The sequence below is a fragment of the Rhynchophorus ferrugineus genome, unplaced genomic scaffold (assembly GCF_030347505.1).
Source record: "Rhynchophorus ferrugineus isolate W39M unplaced genomic scaffold, kcgeb_rfMv2 rfM5, whole genome shotgun sequence".
Classification (NCBI taxonomy): domain Eukaryota; kingdom Metazoa; phylum Arthropoda; class Insecta; order Coleoptera; family Curculionidae; genus Rhynchophorus; species Rhynchophorus ferrugineus.
The window spans coordinates 18,627,646-18,645,540 of NW_027472584.1; the positions used below are offsets into that span (position 1 = coordinate 18,627,646).

Consider the following 17,895-nt stretch of genomic DNA (forward strand, 5'->3'; position numbering starts at 1 on the left):
TCTACAACTTAGAGTATATATCTATAATGTAGTAGTATAAACTTAAAGTACCTATACGTACATAATATGTAGTGTCATATAATTCTCGAAAGTAAAGCAATTATTAAAATACCTGACCTAGAATAATTTTTGAATATGAGAAACTTGGTCTTACAAATAAAAACCAATTTTATTGAAATATTAAGTTCATATTTTTCGATATAACTCTATGATATATTCCAAATTTACATTAAATAATTTATTTATACCATAAATAATATGACTAACTTAAGTTTTATGTAATAATACACTATAAATTAGATGCCACAAATTATAAAAATAAAAAGTGTATTTTAGCTTAAACAATTGTGATGTTCAAAATTAATATAGAACTACATATATCTCAAATATAATGGAAAATGTATTATTTTGTTATTTTTTGTTATTATACTTTATGAAACATTAGGATTAGTTAAATGCTGAAAAATTGAAAAATAATTTTTTGTTAAAAAAATTAAAGAATAAATCACTAGCCGTTACATTTCATAAATTAAATAAAATTTAAATCTCAGTATCGACCTGACAATGTACTTAATATATAGAGTCAGCAGGGATAATAAAACTCTCTCTGGATTTATCTCGCTAAGGGTATATCTTAAGTGAATTATAGAGGCGTAGGATATTTACTATGCACATATGCATATCGCTTTCCGTTAGCTTAACGCATAGGGTGAATAACAAGGTGATTATAGTACTTACACCTTCGGAATTAATTTAGTATCTATTTTGTTGGATTATCACAGCTGATATACTGACGCCAAATATAATGCACGTTTTCGGAAGCAATGCATTTAATTAAGTCATAACAGACACTATCGCTTCATTATCTACTTGAATATACTTGTGGTATAAGCCAACAAGTTAACGAGCTTTGATATTGAAATTACAATTTATGCATTAATCTACATTAAATTCTAACTAAACTCTGAATTATCTAATTAATAATTTATACCAACTCAAAAGAAGATGCATGGCCTCAAAAAAGATCCTCTATAACACAATAATATATAATAGAAATACAATCTTTAGCTTTGGAGTTATTCAATGAAAAGTATATTTTCAAAAATGAGTGTGTTTCAGTTTATGCCGCATATCTAAAACAATATTAATGCTATCGCAATTTAATATAAGGTTTCACTTATTTAACTCCAACATACATATATTTTGAGAGTTTTATATTTATTCAAAAAGTAACATGTTTATCAATTTTTCCATATGATGATATATGTCATGTAATATTTTTGGCATTTTTTTTTCTGCAATCACTTCAATTCAACAAATAACAGGCTAATGTACATTACGGAACTTATAAAGATTTTTTATTGAATTGGCATATATATAAAGTAATTGGTACTACAAATAGTTTTTATAAACCTTTTACTTATCATTTCTGAAAAATAAAGTAATATTTATTCCCATTACAATACTATCATTACAAATTATAGAATATTTCTCAATTTTAGATCACCACATCATCGTATTATAGTATGGATATAGTATGAAGTAGTAGATAGTTGTTTCAGTTCTATTTAGAATCCACAGTACCTTACGTTATCCCGTTCCTTTGTTTGAGGAAGTAATGATTTGCGGGGATAATTTTATTGTCACAAAAGGAAACGGAATAGGGACACATAAAATCACCACTAATCCTCTTATCTAGCAGGATGTAGATTGCAAAAGTTACGAGAGATACGAAATTATTTTTCTCCTTCGATTCATATCTATATCTATAGGTTTAGCTTTGAATATTTAACATAGAAATAATAATTATATTATGCTGTCAAGTAAAAAGATTGCAACGATATTCCACGACCTTTTTTTACGCAAACTGTAAATTTACAATAACACTTAAACAACATAATATTGAATGACAAGCACTTTTAAATAATTAACTATTAGAATGTAAAATTATAAAGAATAATAAACATGTTTGCTATTGAATTTCCTGGAGATTTAATACGTTAGATCCAACGATCTCTTTAATGGGATAGGATAGGATTCTATTTTCGAGGTCAACGAAAAGAAAAGAAAACAACCATGGAAACGTCTATAGCAGAGCATCTATAAGATTAATTAATCTGTACAACTGCTGTGCTCTCTGGAAATTTCACTTAAACTCACGAGTTAAAAGGCCACTTCCCAAATTAAATGAAAAAATACTGTTTCATTTTTCTAACTTAAAACTGTATGTATATATATTTTTATGTTTTTTAATGCAATAGTTTGATTACAGGCGAGATTCTAAAGCAATTGTTATACAAAGCTATCTTATAACTTAGATATTTCATTATTGACTATTTTTCATTAAGTAATTCATTAAATCTAAAATTCATTAAATGAAGCATCATCTTATTGGTGAGTCTCCATTTTTTCCTGTAACTTCTAAATATCTTAAACGAATCGATTTGGCTTCGGGGAGATTAATATGGCTATAGAAAAATTCGCAGAATGAAGAAACAGACACATTCTGTCAACTTTCTGTATTCATATGGGATTTAATTAGAAAGAAAATTATATATTGTCTCTAGTCATTCACGTTTAAGGAAATCCAACGTGTCGGTCGTCCTCACCAGATATAGGCCCTTTTTTATTTTTATAGAAATTTAAATTTTTGCTAATGTATAAAAATATTCCTCATCATGGTTAGATTTCTTTTGTCATTTCTCCAACATAGAGTTCAAATAATAGCAGAATTATAACAGATAATAACAATTCCAGTTAATATAATAACTAATTTATATAAAAGAGAGAAAATATCAGATAATTTTTAATTAATTCAATAAAATACACAAATAGTTTTAAAAATAAATGACTTATCTGAGTATTTGTTTGATTAAAAAAATATATTTTCATATATATCGATACTTTCATATATTTAATGAATTTGAATAATGTGGAATAGAATTTACACCCAAAAGCTGTTATTCCCGCAAACAAAGGAAAGCTTTAGCTTAAACGATATGAATTTTGAAACAATACCGGAAGCAGGCAGTGTCGTTGACATCTGCAACTAAATGATAAAATTAAGCAACAAACTTTATTCGCCTTTATAACCCCAGGCTTATATATGTCATAAATGAACAAAACAATTAATATTTTCAATTTTAGGATATAGATTTCATATCAAAATGTTTAACACGGATATCTTTCTGCGGTATACCAACTTTAACGTAATTCTGACAAGAAATCGCAAATGAACATTAGATTGTCTTTGCGCTAAGTGGAATTTTATCTGAAATTTATTTTGGTCTCTCCACGTGTTATTCGTCTCTACTTAAAGTCAACAGCAATTTTAAAAGCAAGAAGGTCGAACAGATAGGAAGGGAAACTCAAAAGGTCAGTAATAAGTGATGTCGAGGTTATTGGAAATCGATTTCCTTTATCAAACAAATCAGAGCGATGTGACGGAAAAACAGAAATCTCTTGTTTTCAGGCACATGTCAATTTGCACCCTTTACTTACGAATTAGCTTTTTTTTCTTGGAAAAAGATGTATATCGGTATATTTTGCACGCATCCTTATTATATCGTGTCTTGGCAAGGGAGTGATTGTGATTACATTAATAAAATTAAATAATATTTCAAAATTAATTAAATAGTAATAATGATTGCTTTAAAAAAAATGTCAAGGAACTTCATTTTATGTTGATTTAAAACAGTTTCATGTCACAGTATTTAATTAAATAAAATCTTTTTAACAAAATATTGAACCGACTTCAAAAAATAAATAAAGAACTCAGTAAAAAGTAAAATATAATAAAACTTAAACTTTTAACACCAAAAAAAAAGTTTTAAAACAAAATATCTACATAATAATCTTTGTACTAAATAATAATAAACAAAAAACCTATTTAACCTATCTTCTACGCGTATTTTATATTCAACTATATACACACAATTTAGCTTAATACCTACCTAAACCTATTTATCTATTTACAATATTATTTTAACTAACTACCAACTGATCACTGTAAAGTCAGTGTCGAGCAACAAATTAGATTGGTTTTGATCATAATTTAATGTTGTGTATGTGTCGAATATTATTATTTTGTATTGTCTGAATACGAATTTTAAAAATTGGTCCATAATTGACGGAGAAATTGGCGAACATACATTTAAAAAAACATATACAGCCGAACATAGAACCTCCTCCTTTTTTAAAGTCGGTTAATAATAACTAGTTACCGTGAAACAATTTTGAGGGATTTAGTGGTGACATAATATTTAACAGATCTTATTGTATACTTCAATAATTATTTTTATGTTAAACTGCTTTTTATTTATCTTGAATCCAGATAAAGTTATTTTACAATGTGATAACTGGTCTTAATGTAAAATTCGTAAAACCTAGAGAGGGACCTAATGTTGTTTACATATTAATATATTATTACTAGTCGTTACTTACAATTTCTCCTTATAGTGACTTAAACTGGGCACCAATCCAGGAAAACCCATTGGTCCTTACTAGTTAGTAACATTTTTCAGTATTTTGCCATTTAGTGCGTTTTACTACATAACTACACAAAATTAGACGGTTTCGTTAACTTGAACATGTGTCCTACTTCAGTGTTATTCAAGAGTTACAGCACATCTACGTATTTCTTCATATCTTATTGCGAATCTCTTAATTTCCTTTATTGCTGTTGGAGTTCGATGGTATTGGCGTAAATAATTATTCCTATAGTATCTGGGTGCATCTACAATACTTGCCAAACTTCCCCATAACTGAATCCAATAGGTCTATATAGGTTCTAGTTTCTATTTGTACAACAACTGATTATGTACGGATAATTGAGATTTTCTTCCAATTAACCAATATTATTTTTGTATTTATTATTCGTATTTATTCGTACACGAACTATTTGGTTGTAGGTTAATTTAATAAGCACTGATATACCCTCATTAACTTTCATTCTGCACGCTTATTTAAATTATTAATTGCGTGTTGCAGTTTTCTGGTTGCTTCATCGCTATTATATCCAACAGCAAATATTTCAATATCAGCAAATGTAGACATATCGACATTTTCTTTCTTTTCAACATTTTAATATTTCTTTGTAGTGTATCACATGTATAGAAAAGGTAAAGAACAGTACCCAAACATTTCTTTCATTGTTGAGTAAACTACTTCTTTAAGTCTAAACGACCTGACTGAGATGTAGAAGTTTAAGAATTCATTGTATTGCTTCGGTATCATTTTATGGAGTCTATATTTTACACATTTATGTCAGACTCTATCGATGGCTTGCACTACGTCAGTGAAAACTATTTCTCTTTGTACGATTTTTCAATATTGTAATTCTTGAATAAAAGCCCCTACCGATTTTGACTTTTATCTAAGTCAACATTACTTCTGGTTAAGAAATTAGACTTTAGGCCTGAAATGAAATCATCTTATTTTGAAAAATAAAAATATGCATAACAGAATCTTGAATTTATTAAAATAAAATAACTCAAAATGAATTCTTTATTATCCTTATGAAAATATAGAAGAATAAATAATGTTAATTGAAATAGTTACAAATTAATCCTCAATTACACTACGGATACAATATAACAGTAAAACTAAAATCCAGGAATTGTCGGTCTCAATTTGGATACTGAAATAACTGGAATTGTCAAATGTTTAACCACAATTCGAAGTCATTTGTCATGTTAAATTAAGCAGAAAATCTCAGTAAGGTAGAATCAGAAAGCCCTGTTGGCATTATGGAAATTCTATTACTACTCAAACACAATACCTTATAGATTTTGAAGTATATTTTTGTTCGAAAACTGTTACATATATATAATTGGATTGGATCGTTGTTTGGGTCAGAAAATGCAATTTTAAAGAAATTGTATTGCTCCTTGTAGCAATATATAAGAATAGTATTCCTTTGATCTTCCTATATCGGCTTTTAGAAATTTCGCTCTTGCATCGAATATTCTTTTTTCAGATTTCTTGTTTCCCCATAGTAAAAGGCCTGGTTATTTTTAAAATAAATATATCTCACTTTATACTGACACAAAAGGTATTGAAACTCAAAATATAGAAAACTCGCAAGTTTCGATATTTTATATTATTAAGAACTAACGAGTTATCGATGCCTACAATTTTAACTACCGCGTTTAATACAAACAAGCGATGTTTTTACATTTTATTCAAATTATTGCAACATATGTTTATGTTTTAATGGCCTAGTTAGTATCATTAAATTATGAGCCGTAACTTCCCGCAATATAGCTTTAACTAATGAGCTATAATTCCACTAATAACTAACAAATAAATCATATTAACGATGAAAATGCATATTTACGAATCAATCATGCAAATTTTATTTGTTTATTTATAATTAATCTAGATTCTATCTATAAATTATAAATATTATATCCGCGTTTGTTTTAGTTTTTTTTGGCTATATGTTATTTCGGCAGAATTTGGTATCTTCAGGTCGCACCCAACCTATTTACTAGTGTGACTGTTTCTTATCGGATATTACATGTTTCTATATAAACAATCAAATAAATAAATCATAGATAAAAAACCCATACCCACTGCTTTACATTGGCAACTAAATTAAATTTAAATGAATGTTTTGAATTTGAAGCTTTATTATGAAAAATAGGTGCAATGTATTTAATTCAAAGTATTTTCCATAGATAGCCGATACTGTTCCCGTCTTCCGGTCTTCAATTTCAATTAATTTAAGGATTCCATCTCGATAGAACGATTTATCTGTTGAGATTATCCACCAATCGATCTATTTTTGGTATCTTCATAAAATTTCAAGCGCTTTTCCGACAAATCACGACTCATATTTCAGAACAAGTAGTAATAAGAAGAAGCAAGCTCTGGAGAATACGGCAAGTGGGATATCACTTTCTATTTTAATGTTTCCAAATCTGTTTTTACCGGTTCTGCTGTTTTTCTGCGGTTTTTCTGTTCTCCTGTTTCGGCAGTTTTCGACTCAAACACATCGATTGTAGTCGATATCGAGCCTCACTGATGATTTCGTTAAGTTTTAGCAGCTCAAAGTGTACCATACAAAACCGATCCTACCAGATACATATTGTTAGCTTGGAGCTATAGATATTTAGCTTTGCCATGGATGTTGATGCATGACCAGGTGGTCTCCTTGACTTTTTCATTTTGAATTATCTTAATGGATCCACTTTTCAACATCAGTTACCATATAATGCAAAAAGCGTCTACAATTTTGCTGCTGAAACAGCATTTTACACATGACCAAACACCTTTCAATGTCTCTTGGATTCAATTCATAGGGCATTAATTATCCAAGCCTTTAAATCATTCCTATGATCGTCATGCGATTAGGAATGGTCTGTTGTGTTACTCTCAATAATTCTGCATATTCTTCTTACGCTTTTCATGGATTATCAACGCGTAATGCCTTCAAATCATCCTGTTCAAATTCCTTCGCCTATCCTCATGAAAGCCCTTTATCCTCGGTATCAAAATCATTACTTTTAAAAGCATTGATGGAGCATTGTTGATATAAACTTCACACAGCATTCCATGAGCTTCAGATAACAAATTAATATTCAACGCGCCGAAAAAGTTTTTGTTCACGCTTCGACGAAATGACACACACAGTAAATTGAAAGAAGATACTTTGCATGAGCATGAGGATGGTTACAAATGTATGATGAATTTAATACATAGCAACGCAATCTATTTCAAATCCTTTAAAATTAATTTATGTGCCATAATATCGATATAATATTATTTCTGAATTATATTGTTAACAAATCCTTTTTGTAAATTTTCTCAAAAATCATAATGTCCATTTTAAAACCCAACTAGCTCCAAAAAATAAATCCTGAATTAAATATATCCACAAAAAAAGATAGAAAGGAGAGAAAAAAAGAAAGAGTGCGATAGAGAAAGAAAATGAGTGAGAGAGAGAGAGAAGTAGAACGAAAGAGAGAGAAAGAGACAAAAAACAGTGATATTATGACAGCATTGCTGAAATATATCGCAGACCAAACCTTCTAATCCATTTTCTGAAAGAATTAAATGTCAATTTCAAGAAGAAATTTGAAACTTGAAGCAATCTTGAAATAAATGTATGCACAATACAGAATGAAAAAAGAGAGAGAAAGAGACAGAGTGGCGAAGAGAGAATGAAACAGAAAGTGTGAGAAAGAGAGAGTAAAGGAGAGAAAGAGATTGAAAGAAACAGAAGCGAGGAAAAATTGAGAAACAGGGAGGAGAGAAATAGACAGAGAAGGAAAGAAAGGAGTAGAGAAACAGAGAAAGGCAGAATTTATTACAACAATACTAAAATATATCGATAACATATCCTTTTAGTCAATTTTCTGAAAGAATTTAATGTCAATTTCAAGAAACAACTAATTGCAAAGACTAAATACATGCACAACTGGGAAAAAAGAGAGGGAAAGAGAGAGAGATATAAACAGAAAAAATGAAGAGAGAACAAGAGAGAGATAGGTAGGAAGAGAAATGAAAACAAAGAAAGAGAGATAAAAGAGGGGGAAATAAAGAAGAAGAGAGTGTGAAAGAAATAAAGACAGAAAGAGAGAAAAAAGATGAGAGTGAGATAGGGAAAGAAAGGAAGAAGAAAAGCAAGAAATATATAGAGAAAGAAATAAAGAAAAAAATAGAGAGACATATATACAACAAAACTGAAAAATATCGATGGCTAGTCAATTTTCTGATAGAATTTAGTGACAATTAATTAACTGCAAAGAATAAATCCTGAAATAAATGCATGTACAAAAGAGAAAGAAAACAGAGAGAGAGAGATAGAGATAGAAAAGAAGTGTGAGAGAGAAAGGACGAAACAGAGAATGAGAGAGGGGGAAGAAAGAAAGAAAGAGGGATACAGAGAAAGGGAGAGATTATTACTACACAATTTACCAATAAAACCTTAATTATTAAAAGACTTACTGCTGTATAAAAACTAATATTATAGTGATCATTTTTTGAAATATATTTACAGACTAGACGTGAAAGGATGCAAACAAAATCTGTCGTCACACCCAACGCGCAACCGCAGCTCGTCCAATGCCTTCCAATTGGCGCCGTATTCTTCTTCAACGAACACCAGGGGTATATTGGAACGAAGAACATCAACAACGCCAGCATCAACATTGAAAATTGGTCGTTCAGTATCCCGGGAGAGTGTTCGGTCTATCCATCATTGTACATGTCCATGTCTGAATGCGCCGGTAAGTTAGAGCACTTTTAATTTGCATTCGTTCTTTTCAGTTGACTTTGTAAATAAATAGTTACGTTTGATTCAACTTTAAGATGATCTACGTGATTTTTTTCTTTGTACAAGCTTTTGATTTTATTTGAATCTTCGTTACTTCTCATCACAGTTGATGTGTGGTTCTTGCACTGGACTTTTGGTGTATATTCCGTTTTAATCTAAACAAAATGGCTGTACCACAATAATATATTATAAGCAAAATAATCATTTACGGAAATGACAATTGATATATATCAAAAATGTTCGTCAAAACTGCAAACGAAACTATTTAGAAACATAATGAAATCAGAAATTACAAGAAAATATAGATATAAATAAAGCTGGTGTAAATAAATTAGTATATGTGGAGAAACGGAAATCATATGTAAATGAATAATGATAAAACTCCCACCAACTAAACCAAGCACGTCATTACTGTATGCTCATATTACTGTTAAAATGTTTAAACTCTAACCGCCGGAAAAGTTTTACTCGAAACATTTAAAATGAAAAAAGTACTGAAGTTAATTTTAAGAAAATAATTTAACTAGGACTCAGTAAAGTTTTTACTACAAGATAAACTAAAATAGTATAAAATATCTCTAATTTGGTCATGTCATGAATTTTCTATTATGAAACCCCAAAATATTCTTTAACGATAAATCTTTTTTGACTTAAAAATATTTAACTTAATAGTCCCGTATATTTTAGAGATACGACATTAAAATAAAGGACAGGGAAATTGGGGAAGAGAATGTAATTAAGCCTGACGAACCTTTTTGAACATTTGTTTTAATAAATATGTTTTTCGTATGCACAACATCAACAATATATAATTTTAAATATGTCTGGTAATGTTATTTGTAAACAAATGTTACATCTTTTTGTAGATTTAATGTAATTAAACTGAATTTCGAAAATTTTCAAGCAAAAATTAAATTTCAAATTCATTAAAACATATTAAATGAATACAAAGAAAATTAAAACACAACATTGTTGTAATATAATTCCAGAATACACATTTTGTGTAAAAATATTAATTTTTACAGTTCGTTATAATAGGTTGATTAAATGTTATTTATAAATGGTTAAATATCATAATTAAAGGCAAGATATTATAATTTAGCCTAGCCTTAACATGATATACATAAGTGATCAACATAAATATAATATAATCCAAATTATGAACATATTTAGATGTGAATGTGATTTGTGTGACTTATATAGGAATGTATATAAAAATTAAAAACAAAAATATTAAAATAAAATATAAAAATTGTATTTTTGATGATAAAACCTAGTTAAAAATATATTAAATAAATATATAATAACAAAAATTGATCGTTTGTATGATTTAATTTATACATATCGAGTATACAGCCCAATGATTCGGATATATTTCAACGTAATCTTTAAAAAAAAAGAACTAAACACGGCCATATCAAAGTGTATGAAAACGGTATAAATGGAAATTCGATTTAGATAAGGAATAACACCAGTAACTCCAGTGCACTAAACACCAAGATAAACATCTTATTCGTACAGTTATTTATCCGGTTTTATTATTTGCAAACCAACTTCGAGAAAATAAAATGACAAAGCCATTGGTCCCGATTTATATATTGTTATAGGTAGTTTCGTTCTGTTCTAGATTTACAGACATACTTATGTCTATCACTCCATTTTCTCCTCCTTCTTTCTGTTTAATATTTTCTCCGTGTATATATACCTATGCTCATTGTAATTTAGGTCAATATGAAACCCTTCGTTCGTTTGGTTTTATATGGTTCGCAATATATCATAGAAAATAATAAATCAACTTTTTCCTTCCTTCTATACCATATATCACCAATTGTAAGATGAGTCTCCGAAAAGGTCTTCCATGGTAACAGCGAAGTTTATTGTTTGTTTAAGAAATCTTTCGGTACGTAACCTCTAATATGCGAGGGCAAAAATATAGTTCCCCCCTCCTGATCTTTTTAAATTTATTTTATCAAAAACTATTTTTAGTAACGCAGGAAGGAAACTCGAAAACTTCCAACAGTGATATAGTTCTGTTCTTATTTCATTTCTAAGTTAAATAGCATTAAATATGTTCAACCTTTAAACTTTCTAAACTCGCTGGGGTTCGAAGACTACAATAATTTAAATTGGGACCACTGGCAAACTTTTCCTTTCTTTTCGAAATCTCGTACGAAAATATATCGATGAGATTATTTTTTTATTATTTCGATGTATGTTTACATATGTCTTGCTGTAATTGTATGGTCTCGAATAAAACGTTGTGTTATGTGGCATTGTAACGTTATTTGTAGTGTTCCCCTTTTTTATTCTCTTTTGTGCATGCATTCTTTTATTATTAAAATGCAATCAAACTGTGTTTCAATTTAGTAATAACGTTTTATTAACATTTAACAGGATATATATTATTAAGTCAAAATGGGGTGAAATTAAACGGTCTATTAAATAAACTATATTTCTAAAATTGTTCATTTAATTATGAATATGTTAATATATTAATTTTATATATAAAATTAATTTTATATATAAAATTATTAAAATATGAATTTATAAAATATTACTTATCAATTTTTATATTCAAATATTCAACTAATTACATTAAAATCTTATATTATTATTATATAAAGTAAAAGCAATTATTTATATTAATATTATTTCCTCGAAATAGAGAATTTTCCTTTGGTGTTTTGATTTTAAATTCATTCTCGGTTGGAGTGACCATATATTAAAGAAAACTTGAATACACTCTTCTATAAATTGTGAAAATAAAATAACATTCGACGTAGTTACAACCAATAAATTCTCGAGGAAATACGTGAAAATCAAGAACGAAGCCAATAAGAGAACGCATATAAAGAATTTTTCTTTCTTGTGAATTTTATTTTTAACTATACACCCTCGATATCTCAAATATATAACACACTATACCAAAAATAAATAACTGACAAACGTATTAATGTATTTTGCTATTAACAGCATAAATTCTTGTTAGAGAGTGAATCAGTTGTGTTTATTGTTTTCTTGCTGGGAAAAACACTCCATAATGTGCTTTTTACAGCCTACAAATTAACGAAGTAAAAGTTTGTTTCCGTGATGAAAATGTTCGTTAATTGGTTATAAGTTACCGGCTAAGTTCACAAATAAACTGCACGATATAACGAAAAAAAAAACAAAAGGAGGAAAAAGAAAGAAAATCACTAGAAGTACGGCTAATTCGATTTCTGTTTGTGTCTTGATATAACCTTGTTAGGTCTTGCAAAGGAAAGAAAAAAAAACAATGTCAGAATCAATGTCATCCAAACGAAGTAAAAGAAATATGTATTATCAGATTACTCAAGTTATAAGGACTGTTAAATTCTTTTGAGGGATATAAAGATGATAGATGTTTGTAACTTTTGCTATATACATTGGTTATTCATTATAATTTCATAATGTTTCAATTATCATCCAACACAATTGACACGAAGTGTTCTATCTGATATGATGAGTTAAGTTTCAAGTCATCGAATATTTTGATGCTAATTTTAATGACAAAATATAGCTTAATAACTGTAAGAAACGAAATGATTTTTAAAATATGGTACTGATTGCAACTTATATGTTTAAGCTGAAAATTGAAATTAAAAATGCATAAATCATTTTTATTTTCGATTACATGAAGAAAAATCGAGATAAATTACATTCAAGCATTTTCATCTTTTCTCAACTATTTGCCCATTAATGGCAGATGATCTGAAGAAAATGTTGAAAGATGATAATGCAAAGAATTTCTGTTAAAATTACAAAAATTTCCTCTAAAATAATTCACAGACATATATCGCAATAAACTCGATATTATAATTTGTATCGATATTAATTACCCATTCACAACGTAAGCACATATTTTCATTATTATGTTGACCAGTTCTATAACAAACTGAAAAGGCATAAAACAAATAATCGCCAATAAATAATATCAAACAATTTTATCATGTAAACTTTTATTTATATTGGCCTTTCTATTTTCGCTGGAGATATAAATATCAATCAAACTCACTATACTGATTTAATCTGCAATAGCAGGAAATTACAATTACTATTCGATTTTATTTAATGCCCTTTATCGTTGTACGCTTTAATTTTGAACTGAAACTATTATATTTTATGTTAACAAAATATATAATTATTATACCTATTGTTTTAATTAATTTTTTAAATAAAAAGCAACTTGGATAATAAAATGTTATAATGCCAACAAAATTATAATTATAATATCACCAGTCTGAATGAAGTCTATATTAAATGAGACCTTATTAAAATTAATTAGTTCTAGAGCATACATATATCAAATAGTTTGTTTTGGTTTGATTTTTCACGATTAAAATGCTTTATAATAACGTAGAGTTGAATTATTCTCCAATATTAATACAATTACACTGCCACTAGCCTATTACCTACGTATTATTTATTTTATTAGATACAACGATCACCAAAATTAAAGTATTTGAAGGTAAGCTGGCTTGGTAGCATATATTTATCAAGCTTACGTACGGTAGATAGCTTCGCACAAGCAGTAACGAGTTTTAATAATAAGAGCACAAAATTATTTGCTACTAAATAATTATTATTTAATGTTATCAATAACATAAAATACACAAAAATATCATATAATGATCACAATTGATTATATTATTAATAAAAATGTTGAATTAAGTGTACTAGGTTGTTGAATAAGTTCGCAGAGTAACATCTATTTACCAAACATCATTAAGTGACTAAGACATATTTACTGGAGGCTCCAGATATGTTATTAAATATACCGGGATTTACTTTAAGTAAAGTTTTGGGTTATTCGCAGTGGTTGCCACAATTGCAAAAATGCAACAAAAATACTTTTAGTTCAACTTTGCCAGTAACATAATAGACCAAGGAGTAGTATGAACTATTCTACTAGAAAGCGAGATCGAAATTGTTCAAGATTCATTGTCTTTTTTCGTGATGTACCTACGAACTGGAAAGATCAATAAATTCAAATAATTATTGTGACCTTTTCGAAGTATTAGAATGTAAAAATTCCTGAGGAAAAATCCAGCTGACAAAATGAAAACCCACCTTCCATCAAAATAACGCACCTGCATATACAGCTCCAAGTTCCGTAATTAAAGGTAGTGAATTTTTCAACTTATTCGTCAAATACGGCTCTCTCCGGCTTCTAACTGTTCTCCGGTAACTTATTGAACACTTTAGTAACTCTAATTATAATAGATATAGAGTGAAATTCAAGTCTTAAGTTATGATAAAAATAAATCAGATATTAGGGAAATGAATATACTAAAACTAATAAAGAATGCAATAAAAATAGTTATAAATTTTTATAAAATATAAATATACGAAAATTAATTAAGGTTACAAAACATAAACCTTTTTCATGTTTTACTTGCAATAAATTAATTAAAATGAATAATTAAAACAAAATAAATAGAACCCAATATAATAAAGAAATTATTTAACTTTTCAACATAAACTGGTTAATTGTTAATTTATGTTATTAATCAATTCGGTTATAATTACTAGTCATTAACCAGCTAGTCTTGTAGTATGTTTTAATATAGGATATTATAGTCGTCGTAAAACTTTAACTGTTTATTATCTTCTTTATTTTTGAGAAAATAGCTCTACCCCATGTTATAAAGGTTTATGTCAAACTAAATATACACTAAAAGATGCTAATAAAACATTAAAATATTTTACTAATTCAATGAATTAACGTTAGAGGCATTTTGTTATATTTTTAATATATTAAGCAAACTAGTAGAACTAAATTTAGTAGGTTACATAAGAAAATGATATTACCTCTTGTATGTTTAAATATATTTTACTAAAACAGTAAGACTTAGAGAAATTTCAATTTATAAGTCCATGTATTTACTTCGGCAAGGTAAAGCTTATGAGACGCAGGGTGAAATATTGTCTTTTCGACTGAATTAATCACCCTAGAAGAAACTGTCACCTAAAACAAATAGCAATAAGGCAAATTCGTTATCGATTTTTCTATATACTTTTTCCCCTTCGTTCGCTCTTTGTTTACGGTGAATCCTATTTTGGAAGTGGTTCTATTTTGCATTATTTATTAAACTAGGAAGTTCATTGATATAAATTGACTACAACACCAAAAAAAATAATCAGAAAAAGAAATAGTTTTGTTATTATTGATTAAAATGATAACAGATGTAACATGAAGCACACGTGAGATGAAACAAAAAATATGGGTTTAAAATGACATAAGGTTACATTTGGCATCATAACAATACTCGATTATTTAAATGAGTCAAATCGATTATATCGATTTTGGTCAATATTAGTTTTATTCTATTTTATTTACAATGGATCTCGATGAACATTTAATGTAAAGAAAATTGCAGACAGCTGATGTTTTATAATCGAAATCAGCATTTCACCATCAATCAAAAATTCCCTTAACGATGAGAGATGCGGATGTCAGCAATTATGGATTTCCGCGAATATTACTGTTTCTGACGATATTTCAATAGGGGATATTTCAATTTTAGACTTTATGCGGATTGTTATTAATTATTCTCGGTAATTAATTTTAACAAGCATTCGTATCTGTCTTGATTAAACTTGAAATAATACTGATCAAACTTTGTAATTACGCTAGAAAACACTGCAAAAGCTAAGAGAATAATGATTTAGTAGGAACATGTAAAAGGAACACATTAAATTTATCCATTACTTTATGCATTCGTATGAATATAAAAAGTATCCATCTATAATGATAAAAGATTATAAAAAGCTTCCATCTATAATCTCTAATAATCTAATATAATGTTTTCTTATTTATATTGGTTCTTCCTAACTCAAAATTAATGGGAATTGGCTCACGAATACTGGCAGAGCTTAAATAGTTGCCATTTTACAATGTTTTCCCTTATAGTCAAAATATTATAACAACATTTTTACTAATAATTCTTTATCATAAAATCATCACTGTAAAATATTATTCTAAAACATTGGAATAATTATAATTATATCAGGTATCAACATTTTTAATGCAATTTTATTTTTTCTACATCTTAATCAGTATATAAAATACATTAAATTAAATTAAATTCAATTAAAACTTGGGACGTTTTTATGCTATAAAAGATTATATTTCGATAAATAAGTACTACATTTCCACTCTAAAAGAAATTAAATCTCAGATTAAAAAAAAAACTTGTTCACAATATGTATATTCATTTTCCCCATTTATTAATCTATAAAGTTACTGTATTTAAACTAACTAGAGTTTTTTATTCTAGTTGGTTGAGCTCAGGAGAGCACTTAATTATTAAATTTTATCGAATAATTATTTAGGATCGAATAAACGAATTCCTTAAGGAATCTACTAAGTTTTCAGACGTTATCTGTATACTCAATAATGTAAAATCAAACTGATATAATATCTAATATATTATCCATTTTAGTTGGTTCGCAAGATATCTTGAGTTTATGCTGGTTTCAAAGACAGAAGCCAGTAACAATTTCGGTTGTATTTTATGACTATATATCCGGGGCATTATTCCTGAACACTTTTTTTTAATAGGCAATATATATTTATGAACATCAAAAAAATTATTCGGGTTTTATATTTAAATTTACCCGGAAACTATACTATTCTCTGATCGGAAAAAAACGTTAATTCAGGATAATACGCGACATCAATAGTTAATTAAGAGTAAAATAGTCGAAAACCTACTACTGTAAATTTTAATTTCACATAATATGTAGCTGTTAAAGGTCATAAACAGAAAATAAAATCAGCCAAGTTAAGGCGTGACTTTATTACAATTTTAAAGATATAATCTCCATTAGCACTAGGTAAACTCGTTAACACTGTTTACGATACGATCTTAACAAAACTGTAACAAAAATATGTTAAAATTAACTACAACAAATTAAAAATGTACTTACGTGAACGGTTATAATATGTAACATATATTTTTATGTTTTGTGTACTATGAAACAAAATTTTATAGTAATTTTAGGTTTTTTATGTAAAAATATTAATTTCTCGTCCATTTTTCTTTATAAAATTACAGAAGTCATTGTTAATTGAAAATATATTAAAAATGTTTTCTTCTTCTATTAAAGGCAATATTCGACAAGTCACTTCGACACTTCTTTCCTCTAAATCATACGGAATTTACTCTATTTATCAGAATTGTAATTATAAATGTAAATAAGTAAGCCATGCCTGAAAATCACGGCACCTTTCTTTTGAATAAAGTAGAAAATTAGTGGCGAATATTTTAGTAAACCTATCGCAATGTATAGGATAGTATCAATTATGTTCATCAAAAGAGTACTAAGAATTACTAACACCTATAGGAAATATCTTATGTAACCAAATCTAATATTTAATTTCAATTAATATATTATGTATTTCTGTATTCTTAACTATATCAACTTAAGAAAGTTTCTAATAAACTTTTAAATTGTTTTTAATTAGCTGTTTATTAAAAGCAATATCATTAATTTTACGTTATTTATTTCAAATAAGAAGAGACTTAAAGTCAAACCATAGTTAAAAAATCGATTATTCGAAGAAATTAAAAATACACTAACTGGCAACTTGT

At 27.8% G+C, this 17,895-nt stretch overlaps 1 protein-coding gene across 4 annotated transcripts in view; it reads left to right on the plus strand.

The window, feature by feature from the left end:
* Positions 1-17,895, plus strand: part of SK (small conductance calcium-activated potassium channel) — a 237,333-nt gene that overhangs the window by 143,228 nt on the left and 76,210 nt on the right. For all 4 annotated transcript variants that reach the window (XM_076405133.1, XM_076405132.1, XM_076405134.1 and 1 more), the window contains exon 3: positions 9,005-9,233. In XM_076405133.1, the coding sequence (XP_076261248.1) occupies positions 9,005-9,233 (229 nt within the window). The remainder of the gene's footprint in view (positions 1-9,004; positions 9,234-17,895) is intronic.